The following is a 14,934-nucleotide window of genomic DNA, read 5'->3' as shown; positions in this document are numbered from 1 at the left end:
GCCAGAAGAGGGCACCAGACCCCATTACAGATGGTTGTGAGCCACCATGTGGTTGCTGGGAACTGAACTCAGGACCTTTGGAAGAGCAGGCAATACTCTTAACCTCTGAGCCATTTCTCCAGCCCCTAGAATTTACTTCTTAAACCTGCCTTAACTCTGATCACATCAGGATAATTTGAATACCATTTCTCAATCAACTTACCTTCATCAGCATAAATTCTTCATGGAAACTAGGTTAATAAAAATACATAACTTTTCTACTGCACTGGACTACTGCTTCTGTCTGTCATGTGGCTGGTTCAGAGCTTTAGCACAAGCCCCTTCACAGTTGTTTCCCATTATAGTGGGTAGAACTGGTTTGAGGAGTCTCACAGGTTATGTGTTTCTGAGGCTGGACATTGCCTGGACATGGAAGAGGTGGAGACGTGGGTCTGATTGTTCCTAAGTGACAACTAATGGACCTTGCATGAATAAAAACTAAGACACATCTTCTCTTTGCCGAACTTATTCTACAGTTCAACTGAAGGAAATTGTCAAAATCCTGGAAAAACTAAATGAAAATGGAAGATGGAAGTGGCTGCTTCACTACAGAGAGAATAAAAAGCTCAAGGAAGATGTCAGGTATGTACATGTGGAGAAAGGTGCAAATACCCTAGTCCCAGTTTTCTATGTGCCTTAGATTATATGTAACTCAAGCACCACAACTACAAGAACGGTGTCAGAGTGAATATTAAAGCTTGGCTTCCTAAGATTTAGGTCTGCTGGATAGCTTTGGGATTTGTTTTTTTGTAATAGGGCATCCAGTGAAAGTTGTATCTACAGCAACATCAGCAGCTAAGTCAGGCGGCTCTGCTGCCATATGCAAAAATATGGTGAAATGTGAGCTTGGTGCTGGTGCTTTTTTGGCTATTGATTCTTATTTTGAGTTGTCAGGGTATTGGATTTAAACAGTAGGCAGGTTGCTATAAATCTAAAGCAGTGATTTGTTGTTTTGATTGCTTTTAGAAAGTTTTTTGCAGCCCAATCAGTGTTCCTTCCTCTCCTCAGTCCCTCCCCAACCTCCACCCCCAGCACACACATCTCTTCAGAAAAGTGCAGGCCTTCCAGCCAGAGCATATCAAGTTAAAGCAGTGATTTGTGTGTGTGGTTTGTGTGGGTTACACATTTGTTTGCACGGAGCCTGGCAGTCTGTCAGGTGTTTTCTATCACTGCCCATCTTATTTTTTAAGAGAAGGTCTCACTGAATCTGGAACTCATGGATTGAACTTGGCTGGTTGGCTGGCCAGTGAGCCTGCCCTCACCTCCCAATGTTGGAGTTACAGATATGTGCCACCACACCTGGCTTTTTAAATGGATGCTAGGGGTCTAAACTCAAGTCCTCGTGCATGTCCACATACTGACCTCATACTGACCACACCACATCCCCAGCATCAAAGCAGGGATTTTTTTAAAAAAAGAAAATTAGTTGATTTGGTTCAAGAGACTTGGAGTCTATAAGAGTTTCTGCACATTCAAAGTGTGACTCCAAATTCTCTGCGAACAGTAGGAAACAAACTTAAGTAGATAAAAGATAAAAGGCACCAGGTACCAGATACTTTACACACCAAGTAAAGGATAAAAGGCACCAGGTACTAGATACTGTACATACCAAGAAAGTAGATAAAGGATAAAAGGCACCAGGTAATAGATACTTTACATACCAAGAAAACAAACCTGAACATGAGCACATTACTAGTTCCAGACTTTGAACACTAGATTATTGAATACTTTTAACACTGCTTTCTTCAGACACTAGGAGCAAGTATATTGTGTGAGTGTAAAGACAGTACAGGCTGTAGAAATAGCAGTTAGCAGCACTTGCTGCTCCATCAAGAGTTTGGATATTAGCACCTGTATTCGGTGACTCACAATCATCAGTAACTCTAGCCCCAAAGGATCCAGTGCCCTGTTCTGGTCTCTATGGGCACCTGCACATCCATGTCACTTACATTGACCTGCAAGTGCATACAGACACATAGATTCTAGACAGAATAAAATTTGAGGTTTTTCCTTGGGGCAGGAGCTAGCCAAGATAAGGCTCACTAACAAGGTAGGGATAGTGAACCAAGCAAACCTGACTGGAGGGTATGGCCAGGAACTCATAGAAGATCTTGCTAACCAGCTTTTTAAAAGATGGTGTATTATTGGTGTCTTGCCTGTATGTATGTACCATATGCATGCAGTGCCCCCGGAAGCCAGAAGAGGGCATCAGATTCCCTCAAAGGTGGGAGCCACCATATGGGTACTGGATCAGACCAGTGCTCCTAATAGCGAAGCTCTTTATCCCCTGCTAACCATTATTTTAGAGGAAAGGCTTAACAGCAATACTAATCATGTATTAAACTGTCAGGTACACACCTATAGGTAAATAAATTTAAAGAACTAAAGAGATTTTTCTCTAGGAGGAAAAAAAAGGAAAAGTTAAGATTTTATAGAGATAAAAAATTAAGAAAAGTCTGGCTACTACTTAGTTTCACTGAGATTGGTTATCTGGCCACAAAATTTAAGTATAAAACATAAATTAGACCAGTTGCTGTCAGATATAGCAGCAGAGTCTAATCCCAGCACTAAGGGCAGAAACAGGGAAATCTCTGGATGACAGTAATAAGCCAATCTGAACTATGGAGCAAGACCATTACGTCACTCCTAAGGAAGATTTGTTGGTTTACATGTTAGTGCAAATGTCCACTAAGATCAGTAAGAAAGCATAGTTGTAATTATGTAACTGCCTGAGAACTTTGAAGGACCTTTAGTTACCGGTGGAAGTAGCAGTAACTACATGGGTTGTGTTTGTCCCAAGGTTACAGTCTATATTTTCAAAGGAGTTCATTATTGTTGTAAAGTTTAGAGGCAACTAATCAGGACAGTGCATACATATTGGCCGTTATGCCATGAAAAAGAACATCAAGAAAAAAGGGGCAGGCTCTTTGAGCAAGTGTTGTTTTAATACAAGTAGCTAAAACTAAAGCAAAGAGCAAAAATCTTGGGAGTTGAGAGGTGAAGTTCAATTCCCAACACCCACATTGGGTGGCTCACAACTGCCTGTAACTCCAGATTCAGAGTCTCAGACACTCTTTTGGACTCTTAGGGTGCACATTCACAGATACACAATTTAAAATCTTTTTCTTTTCAATGAAAGCAAGAAAAGCTAACATTTCTTTCTCTTTTCCAGGGTAGATTCAGTCGCGCATAAAAAGAACTTAATTCTGAAATCATACCAGAGTGTAAATATCATTGAATTGCTTCATTATCACAACTGTGACTCTCCATCACCGACAAAAGCTGAAATTTTGAAATGTTTGCTAAACCTGCAAATTCAGCATATCAGTGCCAGGTTTGCTGTCTTCCTAACAGGTAAATTTAATCTGAGTTCTAATCTTCATTTTTCAGTTAATGCTAACACAGGACGGCTCTAGAAATATCCTTTCTGAGTAGTTATTGAATGCCTTAGATACATGTGGGATTACCCACTGCTATTAGTGCCGTGTATGTTTTGACAGATACCCAGAACCAGAGGATGCTTGCCAAGGAGTTCTAGTTAATAGTCCTCTAATATTATCAGGTCCTACAAAGTACATGGTTTTTTTTTCACAATTTCTATGAGCCTTAGCTGCCACCTGGTTTACTGAAAACAGTACCGTGTCCATTATGCCCCTTTCCTCCTCATTCTACTACCATGTCTTAGTGTTTCTCATTCTAGTGAATTCTGCTACCTCGAAAAAAATGGGAATACTGGCTTTTTGTCACAGTTTTTCTTCTTTACAGACAAGCACACGGCATCCCCGGCAGTCTTTGAAAATAGTGGAATCCTTGTTACAGATGTAAACTACTTTACTGAAAATATACAAAATATAGCAGCTCCATTTAGGAGTAGCTACTGGTAAGAACTTTTTTTAAAATTCCCAGAGTAAGCTGGAATTACTGACAGCAAACACTGCCATTGAGGGAAAGAATGTTTAAAATGGCTCTTTAAATTCAAAGGTTTTTTTGGTTGGTTGGGTTTGTTTTTTTGGTTTTTGGTTTTTGAGACAGGGTCTCTCTGTAGCTCTGGAGCCTGTCCTGGAACTAGCTCTTGTAGATCAGGCTGGCTTCGAACTCAAAGATTCACCTGTCTCTGCCTCCTGCTGGGATTAAAGACACAGGTCACCACCGCCTGGCCTGTTTTCTATTTCAGTTTACTTGCAGCCAGCCTGGGTTGACAGGGGAGACAGTAAAATGAATGTATAGTTGTCCCAGTTATGAGTATTTCTTAGTCATTTATCATACACCAATTTTGTGTTTCTACAGGTGATTTAAACTACATTTTGGAGTTGAGGCTAGGCATGGAAGACGCCAACAATAAATTAGTATTTTCCTGTGTCTGAAAAACTTCAAATACATACAAACAATCCTCATCTGAAAAAATCCATGTTTCGTTTTTATACTTTGCTAGAATGTCACATTTATCAGACCATAGTTGCCATTAGCTTTGGGTTACAATGTTGAGTACTTTTGTAAAATTTTCATTCTAAATATAATGCCTTCAAAACTATTGAGCTTAATATTAAAATTGAGACCTTCACATGTTTACCTAGCTAAAGTAAAATCTATTTTAACAAATAGCCATTTTTGCTTGTGGTTAGAGGCTTATGAAGTGCATGTTTCAGAGGTTTTACCACATTGTAAAAAAGTATAATCTGTAATGGTTTTGTTTGCTATTGCCTAAGAAACACTACAAAGAGAAAAACCATGTTTTTCGTAAATGACAAATTTATACACTTTTCCACTTACTCGGGTTTTTTTTTTAATGCTGCACTACAAAAAAATCAATCTGAGGAAGAAATTATTTATATTAGAACTTTCTTAAGTCTTTAAAATATACACAAGAATAAACCATTTGTATATTATCTATTTGGAACAAAGGATTTTATACATAGTTTGGGGTTGGGTTGGTTGTTTTTTTTTTAATTTTTTTTTAAATAAAGAATTAAAATGCAGTTGTTTGTGCTGTGATTCAATCTGTGTATAGTCTTTAGCAAGGCTTAGGCCTTTTATAAGAAGAATCCTACTACAATGAGCCTGGTACTACATTAAGAATAAAATGTAATAGTCATAATGAAGCCAGGAAATGGCTCCCATCCAAACCTATGAGGTAATAGTAGTAATACCCTCAGCTCTCCTGAAGGCAGTGCACAACACTTGTGTTGTTTATAAGCAGGACACAGACAATATGGAGGACAGTGGTTTCCAGAGTTTGGCTTTATTTTGCAGTACAGAAATCATTTGGAGCCATTTTGAGACAGACATCATTGAAATCAAGGCTCTGTCAAATCAATACTGCATTGCAGCTTGGTCCATTGAAGAAGCCATACCTGGGATAAAAGGTGCTTCTATATTTTACCTGCTTACCATAAGATTCCTTTCCCCTTCTCAGCAATTGTAGTAGGTTAAAATACCACATACTAGCTTCCTCCAAACAACTTGCTAAGTCTGAAGCTTGGTTAGAAGTTTATGCCCACATAAAACATGTGGGTCAACTATTTGGGCCCTGCTTTAATACAAAGTAGAGAAAACAATGTTTTCCCAAACCAAAGGATATTCAATTAGACTTCCAATATCAGGATGGCACAAAATGTATAGATCCAGCTCTTGAGCAGAGGCACACAATTGCAAAGGCTACACTGATTAAAAGATACAAGTACTGTATCAAGTTCTCTATCGGTATCAATATTTGTTTAGATCAGCTCCTTCACTAGAAAAAAAGCCAGTCTGGTTAAACTGAACAGAACCAACCAATTCTGACTAGCCATTCCATGAAAACAAGTTAATACATGATATTAGAAAAGTGAAGGGGAGAAGTATTCACTGGTATAGCACTCTTCAATCTCCATTTTGATCATAAAAGCAGGGCTTACAATGTTGATTTCATACAATATACATTATTTGCCAAATTTTGTTTGTCCTAATTACATAATATGTACTGCTGTTAGTCTTCTCCATAAATGTCATTCTTCTTGCGCTTCATTTCTTCAAAGTCAAACTCAGAGCCTGTCATTCTCTTATAGATATCTTTAATGTCATCACAGGTTGTCTCAAAGTGAGTGGTAGCATCATATGCACGGGAAATAAAGATCTGGAATTAAGAATTATAGAAGACTTCAGACTAGGAATGCTCCCCAATAAAAACTGGTAACATCTTTTTCAGATCATCACACTCACCTGGCTCTCTGATCCCAAATCTTTTGGTACAAAGAGGTCACTGATGCTGACAAATCTATATGGGGAGAAACAGACCAACATCACTGCTTTGCTTTGAAAGCATAAGACTGATAAGGGCAAGGCATTCTAGGGATTCATAGCAGCCAATGGCTGGCCTGTCTTGTTCCCAGAATTACCTGACCATGAAGCAGACACCAACACTTCAGTTTTAGTTGACAATGAACACAATACTCACTTCTGTTCAATTGGTTCCAAGAGCTCCAAAGCTGGTCTGATTTCTTTCTCTGGTTCCTTGGTCTCCACAGTTGTACTTACAATGGCAATATATTTGCCCTGTGCTGCCACATTGTGTGCAAAGGAGATCATACAAACATAGATATCTAAAAGCAAAAAATAACACACACCCTGGTGTTTGTAAACTTTGGACAAAAGTACACTCAAGTATCACATGGTTTCACTTTGTTATAAATTAAAATTACTTCAAACAGGCTCTTGTCTAAACTTATTATAAACAGAAAACTAAATCTTGGTACAAATATTTACTAACTGAAATTTCTCTTAATCACATAATCTGGATCTAAAATCGATTCATACATTGAATGCTGATGGTGTTTTTGACAGATGAATGAGTCAGTGAAGTGCCAATTTCATCAATCCATTGATGAGTTCAGAGCTGAATAATGAATGGGCTGTTAGGAAATAGGATCTATCCAGCACATTGCTTTTCAGCTTTCCTAATGCTGCAACCCTTTAATACAATTCCTAATATTGTGACTCTTAGCCATAAAATTATTATTTTATTACTATTTTTTGGATTTTTTCTTATTGTTGGTTTATTTTGGGTTCTGAGACAGGTTTTGTTTTTTTTTTTCTAACAGTCCTGGCTGTCCTGGAACTTGTTTTGTAGACAAGGCTGGCCGTGAACTCAGAGATCTGAATGCCTCTGCCTACAGAATTCTGGGATTAAAGGCATGCATACCACTGCCCAGCCATAAAATTATTTTCATTGCTACTTCATAGCTGTAATTTTGCTAGTTAGGAATCATAATGTCAATATATAATATGCAGGATATCTGATATCCCCGTGAGAGGGTTGTTCGACTCCCCACAAACCCTAAATTCAGAACCTCTCTAGCACGTCTATGAAAGGGTATAAACTTGTACCCAAGATCCTTTTATACTTGCTGTCTTAGCTGCCCTAGTTTACATGACCTAAGCAGATTTCGCTGCCACATACTCCCACTGTCATAATACTCTGCCTTCAACACAACTGAGTAAACCGACTACATTGACAACATGAGCCAAAATCTTTCCTTTGACAGGGCAGTTTCCCCATGGAAAAGCTCGCTGAAACTGTAAGAGAGTGATGATCTATATGACCGTGAACTACTAAACCTGGAGATAAACTCTGCACTAGACCAAATTTTAGATTTGGCCAAGACCAAATCTTAAAAATCTTATTAGCTGGATGTGGAAGCATATATGGTGAGTTCAAGGCCAGACAGACTGTCTCAAAAAAACATAACATGAAAGACAAGAGATTTTCTGCTGCTCTACACTCTGTATTTGGAAAGGTTTTGAATAGTTATGAGGCTTTTAAGTACAAATTTCCAGTGGCTGGAGAGATGGCTCAGAGGAATAGAGCACTGGCTGCTCTTCCAGAGGTCCTGAGTTCAATTCCCAGCAACCACATGATGGCTCACAACCATCTGTAATAAGATCTGGTGTCCACTTCTGTACTGCAGGATACATGAAGGAAGAAACCTATATACATAATAAATAAAAATCTTTAAAAAAAATTAAGTACAAATTTCCTCATTTACTTATAGGGAAATTGATACAGATTACCACATCTAACCTCTATTATTCTAAGTATAATTTTAAATATAGAAATAATTTTTGGAATTTTTAAGTTCTTCCCGGGTCTAAGTATCTGCTTCAGAATCACTTTAAAAAATGTGTATCTTTTTCTAGTGAAAATATTCTGTGGTGTGGTTTTCTTATGGGAAAGAGGAAAAAAAATCATAATACTGAAAACTCAGTGAAACCTGAGATGTGGGGCTTCTAGCTAAAAATAAAACAGTTGAAAAAAAATCACTGGTTATATCAAAATTTGAATTGCAATTTTAGACCAAGTCCTGACTTGAATCACAGAAATAAACAGTTTCTAGCACATTGCTAAAACAAACACAATCATTAGAACCACGACATAGAATCAGCTCAAACACAGTGATGTCAGTTGAACTAATAAATGAAGGCTGGAAGCTTGAAAGAGTCCATCTATGTAGTATGTTCATTCTAGCCGTGAAGCCAAGATTCAAGGCAATAGGTACCAGGCTGACATTTCAGTGCACTGCTGCTAGAAGGACCACATTCGGCTTCCCAGGTCTGCTTCCAATATCAAACTAAAGTCTCTACTAAAGTAAGGAGTAAAGCCAGGAATATCAGTGAAAACACTAAGAAATCTCACAATTCTACCCTCACTGGCTGTTTTCCAAAACTCACCTGACTTGCGGTTGACTTGGTTCTGTGGAATAATGATCTGGCAGGAATTGGCATCATTGGTGTTCTTGATAGGGTGGCTAAGGATACAAATCACTCTGATTACCTGGCCCACTTTTTCAACCCGATCTTTTACGTAGCTGGGGTCGCAGATGAGCTGCTTACAGCGAGCAATCTGTAACAAACCATTTAAAGGAATATTTTTTTTAAAGATTTATTTATTATGTAAACAGAGTTTTGCCTGCATGTGCAGAAGAAGGCACTAGATCTCATTATAGATGGTTGTTGCTGGGAACTGAACTCAGGACCTTTGGAAGAACAGTCAGTGCTCTTAACCTCTGAGCCATCTCTCCAGCCCTTAAAGGAATATTATAAAGAAGAAATCAAAACATGGCGTATGTCCCACATTCATGTATTAGAAGGTGAAGCTCTTTAAATCAATCCTAAAGTGGATATTGAATTTTTTTAAAAACAATTTATTTAACATTTTTTATGTGCATTGGTGTGAAGGTACAAGATCCCCTGGAGCTCTTTTCCATCTTCCTCTCGGAGAGGTAGCTTTGCTTCTGCCTCTCTCTCCACTTTTCTGCTTCCCCCCTTCTCTGTCTCTTTCTCCTCTTCTCTTCTCTCTCTCTCTCTCTCTCTCTCTCTCTCTTTCTCTTTCCCTCTCTCTCTCTTTCTCTGTCCCTCCTTCACCACTCCTCCTCCATAACCCCCTGAATAAACATTCAACCTCAAAAAAAAAAAAGATCCCCTGGAATTGGGAGTTACAGACAGTTTTGAGCTGCCATGTGGTGCTAGGAATTGAACCCGGGTTAAGCCATCTCTCCAGCCCCATGGATATTAAATCTGAATTCATTAGTAACTAAAAACAATTGAAAAAAGAACACAGAGGAGGATTCTACTAAAAAACTACAGCAGTCAGTATGGTAAGGTACCTGGTACTAGCACAAAGACAGATACAGAGGCCAAAGGAACTGAAACAAGAAGCCAGAAGTAAATCTCCATACTTTAAGTGATTTGGGGGAAAAAAAAAATATGGGATAAGGAAAATCTTAAAAACTTGTGCAACATACCTATAATCTGAGCACTGAGGTGCAGAGGTAGGATATACATAGAGTTTAGGTGAGAGAGGGCTAAAACATTTTTTTAACACAGAATCACAAACTAAATTTCATGAAAAGTTAAAATTTGTGTGTATCAGCCGGGCGGTGGTGGCGCACGCCTTTAATCCCAGCACTTGGGAGGCAGAGGCAGGCAGATCTCTGTGCATTCAAGGCCAGTCTGGTCTACAAGAGCTAGTTCTACGACAGGTACCAAAGCTACAGAGAAACCTTGTCTCAAAAAAAAAAAAAGTAAAAAAAGGAAACACAATGATATAATGAGAAGAAATATTTGCAAGTACTATATCTGATAAGGGATTAATAGCCAAAATATATCAAGAATTAGAAGAACTCAGCAACTTTAAAAAAAAAAGACCTAATTAAAAAAATAGGCAGTGGTAGCATATGCCGTTTAATCCCAGCACTCAGAGACAGGTGGACCTTGAGATCAAGACCATCCTGGTCTACAGAGTAGGTTCCAGGTCAGCCATAAATAAATAAACAAATAAACAAATAAATAAATGGGGGGTCTATAAAGAATTTGAAAAACCATTTATGTGTGTATGTCCCCAGGATATACTATCAATGTCCACACCACATTAAGTATTTAGCAGACGAAACATTTTATTCACAGAAAGAACAGTTACTTACCTCTCCTTCAGATTTTACACCAACCACTTTTCCATTTTGCACAATGATTTCTTCAATTGGTTTATTCAACATGTAGGTACCTCCATATATAGCACTTAACCTAAAAAAAATTTTATATCAGTTATAATTCACAATTATTTGAATTGTTAAAATCTCCCTTCTTAAATCTAAATAAATTATAATACCTACGAATTAAAGGTACTAGGCCATAAACAAAGACATGAAAGTATGAGAAAAACTATTGGAAAGAAAGGGTTAGAGAGTGGCAGGAAAGAACACATATAGGGGCCAAATAAAGAGAAAAGTATGGATGAGTGTAGACAAAAATGAAATTATGTCATTTATATAAAAAAAGGTGAATCTGGAAATCATGTTACGCAAAATAGAGACTTAAAAAAACAAATCAAAATTTTCCTCACAGGACTTAGATCTAAATAAATTTTCTCTACATATTTAATATATAAAGTAATATATTAATAAATATACATATATACATAAATGTATGGCATAAAGTTGAAGGGGGTTCTATGTGGAAGAAGAGGCTTGAAAGAGCAAGTAAAGAACAAGGGAAATTAATGGAAGACTAAAGAGTAAAATACCTCATTTTTTTTCATATAAAAATAAAGATATAACTACACATATAATAGTAAAAGTCTTGGCTAACATACAGGAAAGCCCTGGGATGAATCCCCAGTGCTACATAGAAAAAGCAGGCAGAAAAAGTGGTAAAATTTATGACAAATATACAGCACCCAAAATAAGACGAAAAAAAAAACATTCCAAAAGAGAGCCAAATGAGCAGAGCCTCATTATCTGAGGGAGTGGTGTAATGCCAAGGACTCAACACACAAGAGACTGGTGCTCTGCAGCCAAAGGAAAAAGTGACCAAATAGCAGAATAAATAATGACCTAAAGCTCTGGATGGGTTCTTTTCAAACAGGAAGAAAGTAAAGAAAATCCTGAAAGCCAGATCTCTGACAGAAGAGAATAAAGAAAGAAAAGAACAGCCACTTTCTCATTCAAGCCAAAATCTGCCATGGAGAAAGCTATTTCCAATGAGCTAAGTGAAAACAGGTTACAACCAACAAAGTCCTTCAAAAAGAAGGCAAAATATTTTCAAATAAACAAAGCTAGGCTGAGGTTGTAGCAGTCGTACAAGGCTCAGCACGGAAAACTGGCTGCAGGCAAGGCTGATACTGAGTTTGGGCCCTTGAGCCCACATGGTGGAAGGAGAGAACTGACTAGCAAGTTGTCCTCTGCTCCACAGGGAAGATGTTTGACACCCATGTTTTGGTATTGATTTTGTTTTGGTTTGGTTTGGTTTTTTTTAAAGACAGGGTTTCTTTGTTTAGCTCTGGCTGTCCTGGAACTGGCTCTGTAGACCAAGGTGGCCTTGAACTCACCTGTCTCTGCCTCTGCCTCACCAGTGCTGGGATTAAAGGCATACACCACCACCACTAAACTTAAAACGTTTTCAAAGACAAAATTATGATGTGGCATAACCTACCCACTTAGGTGTTAAAAACATAGATTCAATTCAATCTCCACTGCTGGGGGGGAAAGTATATTAAAAATAAAGATGGAGCCAGGTGGTGGTGGCACATACTTTTAATCTCAGCACTCCGGAGGCAGAGGCAGGCGGATCTCTGTGAGCTCAAGGCCAACCTGGTCTACAAGAACTAGTTCCAGGACAGGCTCCAGAGCTAGAGAGACCCTGTCTCAAAAAAACAAAACAAACAAACTAATTAATTAATTAAAAAATACAGGTGGTAGACAGAGGCAAGCATATCTCTTAAAAGCTCAAATCCAGCCAGGTCTACATAACAAGCTCCAGGATGGCAAGGGCTATAGAGAGACATCGTCTCAAACACCAAAAAACCAAACCAAACAAAAGCCAATAAATAGGGTCAGAGAGATGGCTCATCAGGTAAAGACACCTGCTATAAGGGATATCTGAGTTCAGGTCACAGGATTCATTAAGTAGGAAAGAGCAGACATCTATACATGTACACACACTCAATTAATAAATGTAAAAATGTCAATAAACAGTACCAAATATGACATAAGGAATAAGTAAAACTCTCACTGCTGAGTATAGAAAAATGGCACAAGTGTTAGAAAAAACAGCAGTTCATACAGTCAGCAATATCAGATGTACACAAAACTCTGAGAGTAGCTTCATTTGTAATAGTCCCAAACTGGAAGCCTAGACATTCACCAAGAAGTGAGAGATGAATGATACTCATGTAACGCTGTGACTTTAGGAAAAAAAAATGGCGCACACCTTTTATCCCAGCACTCGGGAGGCAAAGGCAGGTAGATCTCTGTGAGTTTGGGTTCGGTCTGGTCTACAAGTTCTACAAAGTGAGTTCCAGGACAACCAAGGCTACACAGAGAAACTCTCAAAAAACAAAAACAATAAGCAAAAAAATAAAACAAACCCGGAAGTCAGAAATGGATGAGCATAGACCATATTTTTCGATGGGGAAGGGACTAGTTTGTGGGGAAAAGAAACCATTTTTATCTTGGTTGGAATTGTGACAAAACAGGTCTTCTCAAACTGCATTTCATTTTATTGAAGCTATGTGTTTCACTGTGCGTAAATCTTATTTTAATTAAAAAAAAATCTCAGCCAGGTAGTGTTGATGCACACATTTAACGCCAGCACTCGGGAGGCAGAGGCAGGAGAATCTCTGAGTTTGAGGTCAACCTGATCTCTAGAGCGAGTTCCAGGACAGCCAGTGCTACACAGAGAAACGCTATCTCAAAAAAAAAAAAAAAACACCCAAAATAATATTAATAGCCGAACAGTGGCAGCATACGCCAGCACTCGGGAAGCAAAGGCAGGTGGATCTCTGTGAGTTCGATGCCAGCCAGGTCTACAAGAGCTAGTTCCAGGACAAGCTCTAAAACTACAGCGAAACCTTGTCTCGAAAATCCAAATAATAATAATAATGTAAAAAACATAAAACAAAAAGCATCTCATTATTCAGAGACATTTTTCCACTTTCAGTAGGTAGGATGAAGTCTAGGATAAGCAGGGCTATAGCTAATGGGTTAAACAGATGCTCACCTTGCAAATCCTTGCGGCAATTCTCCAAGGCCATAGAGTGGATAAAGGTATGGGCTTTTACCATATCTTGCCAAAGACTCACTGTAAAGTTTAATTCTATTAATGGTATCACAACATGGCTGATCCAAGTAGCTGGGAAAAAGTAAAAGAAAATTAGAAAAAAAGTACTTTATTTTAAACTCTTTTTCTGAAGCAATCCCACTACCCTCTGATTTCTCTAAAATGCCCTAACGCTAATTTGAAACTAGAACTTCTTTCACAAGGCCACACAACAGCATACAAATCCTAAAGCCTCCATCTGGAAAACTGGAGATTCAGTTGAGAATTTCAAGAAAAATATAAATCTGAAAACCAAGAGTTTCTCACTGGAATCTTCACTCTCACTCCGTTGTTGATATTCTCTAATAAATGTAAGTTGACTAGAAATTGAAGAGCTTGGAATTATCTATAATATAGACTAGGAACTGCAACATCGCCTAAATCCACTCATGGTAAAACAGACCTCACTGTTAGCAAGTATTTCACAGCCACCAATGAGATTCATTAGCCTACTTACTCATCTGTTCTGTACAGTGCAAGAGAATGGCCAGTAAAGTCTATAACATCTTGGCCCAAATCAAACTTCTTATACAGATCTCTCATTGAGGTCTTCTTAGGATCAACACCCTCAAAAGTTCTAGGATCTTTTTCATCAAAGTTGGCAACATAAACTAGGAATTTCCTGAAGCGGCGTTTTTCAAATAGTCCCATTAAGCCTGAAAAATATTTTTTCAAATAACACATACTCACAATAGGACACTGAGAAGAAAAAATATAAACAGACCCTTTAAACATCAATGTCATGACCGGACAAATATAATTTGTGTAAGATGGAATCTAGTCAACATGGTTTTCAGGGGCACAACACTTTAATACAGATCATTCATAAAGTCTTCAATTTACCACACAAATTCAGGTAACTAGTACATAATTGGAGAAGTTGAAACTTGGAAGAAAAATTGTTTCAAAAGCATCTATATCAGCATTCTTCCTCTAACAATGCCAATCCGTAACTAAACCAGTTCCCAAAATTATGAGAGCTGTTCCTTTCCCCTCTTCTAAATGCTACGACACTCTTAGACCTAACGGGAAAAAGACGCAGAAGACACCAAGGAAGAATTATCAGCAGCTACCTTTAGGAGCCAACTACACTGTAGGTCATTTACTTTGATGAAATCTTAAACAATCAGTGCGCTGCTCTACACACTTTTTAAAAACGGCTATAAGCCAGGCGATGGTGGCGCACGCCTTTAATCCCAGCAATCGGGAGGCAGAGGCAGGCGGATCTCTGTGAGTTCGAGACCAGCCTGGTCTACAGAGCTAGTTCCA

General features: G+C 38.3%; 2 protein-coding genes across 5 annotated transcripts in view; one reads left to right on the top strand and one right to left on the bottom strand.

Annotated features, from left to right (window-relative positions):
• The window catches only part of Fam208b (family with sequence similarity 208 member B), a 51,670-nt gene extending 46,655 nt beyond the window's left edge, over positions 1-5,015 (top strand). For 3 of the 4 annotated variants that reach the window (XM_005354904.3, XM_026783126.1, XM_026783125.1), the window contains exons 17-20: positions 516-621; positions 3,212-3,393; positions 3,805-3,919; positions 4,327-5,015. In XM_005354904.3, the coding sequence (XP_005354961.1) occupies positions 516-621; positions 3,212-3,393; positions 3,805-3,919; positions 4,327-4,330 (407 nt within the window). In that variant the 3' untranslated portion in view covers positions 4,331-5,015. Of the gene's footprint in view, positions 1-515; positions 622-3,211; positions 3,394-3,804; positions 3,924-4,326 lie in introns of those variants that run through there. The other variant, XM_026783127.1, reaches the window with a different exon arrangement.
• Positions 5,016-5,262: 247 nt separating this feature from the next.
• Positions 5,263-14,934, bottom strand: part of Gdi2 (GDP dissociation inhibitor 2) — a 22,777-nt gene continuing 13,105 nt past the window's right edge. The window contains exons 5-11 of the mRNA XM_005354902.3: positions 14,123-14,321; positions 13,567-13,698; positions 10,494-10,593; positions 8,743-8,914; positions 6,473-6,617; positions 6,238-6,292; positions 5,263-6,151 (exon numbers count right to left, since the gene is read on the bottom strand). Of these exons, the coding sequence (XP_005354959.1) occupies positions 6,005-6,151; positions 6,238-6,292; positions 6,473-6,617; positions 8,743-8,914; positions 10,494-10,593; positions 13,567-13,698; positions 14,123-14,321 (950 nt within the window). The 3' untranslated portion in view covers positions 5,263-6,004. The remainder of the gene's footprint in view (positions 6,152-6,237; positions 6,293-6,472; positions 6,618-8,742; positions 8,915-10,493; positions 10,594-13,566; positions 13,699-14,122; positions 14,322-14,934) is intronic.

This window comes from Microtus ochrogaster, chromosome 16 (assembly GCF_000317375.1).
Source record: "Microtus ochrogaster isolate Prairie Vole_2 chromosome 16, MicOch1.0, whole genome shotgun sequence".
NCBI lineage: Eukaryota > Metazoa > Chordata > Mammalia > Rodentia > Cricetidae > Microtus > Microtus ochrogaster.
This window is presented reverse-complemented; position numbering and strand designations above follow the sequence as displayed.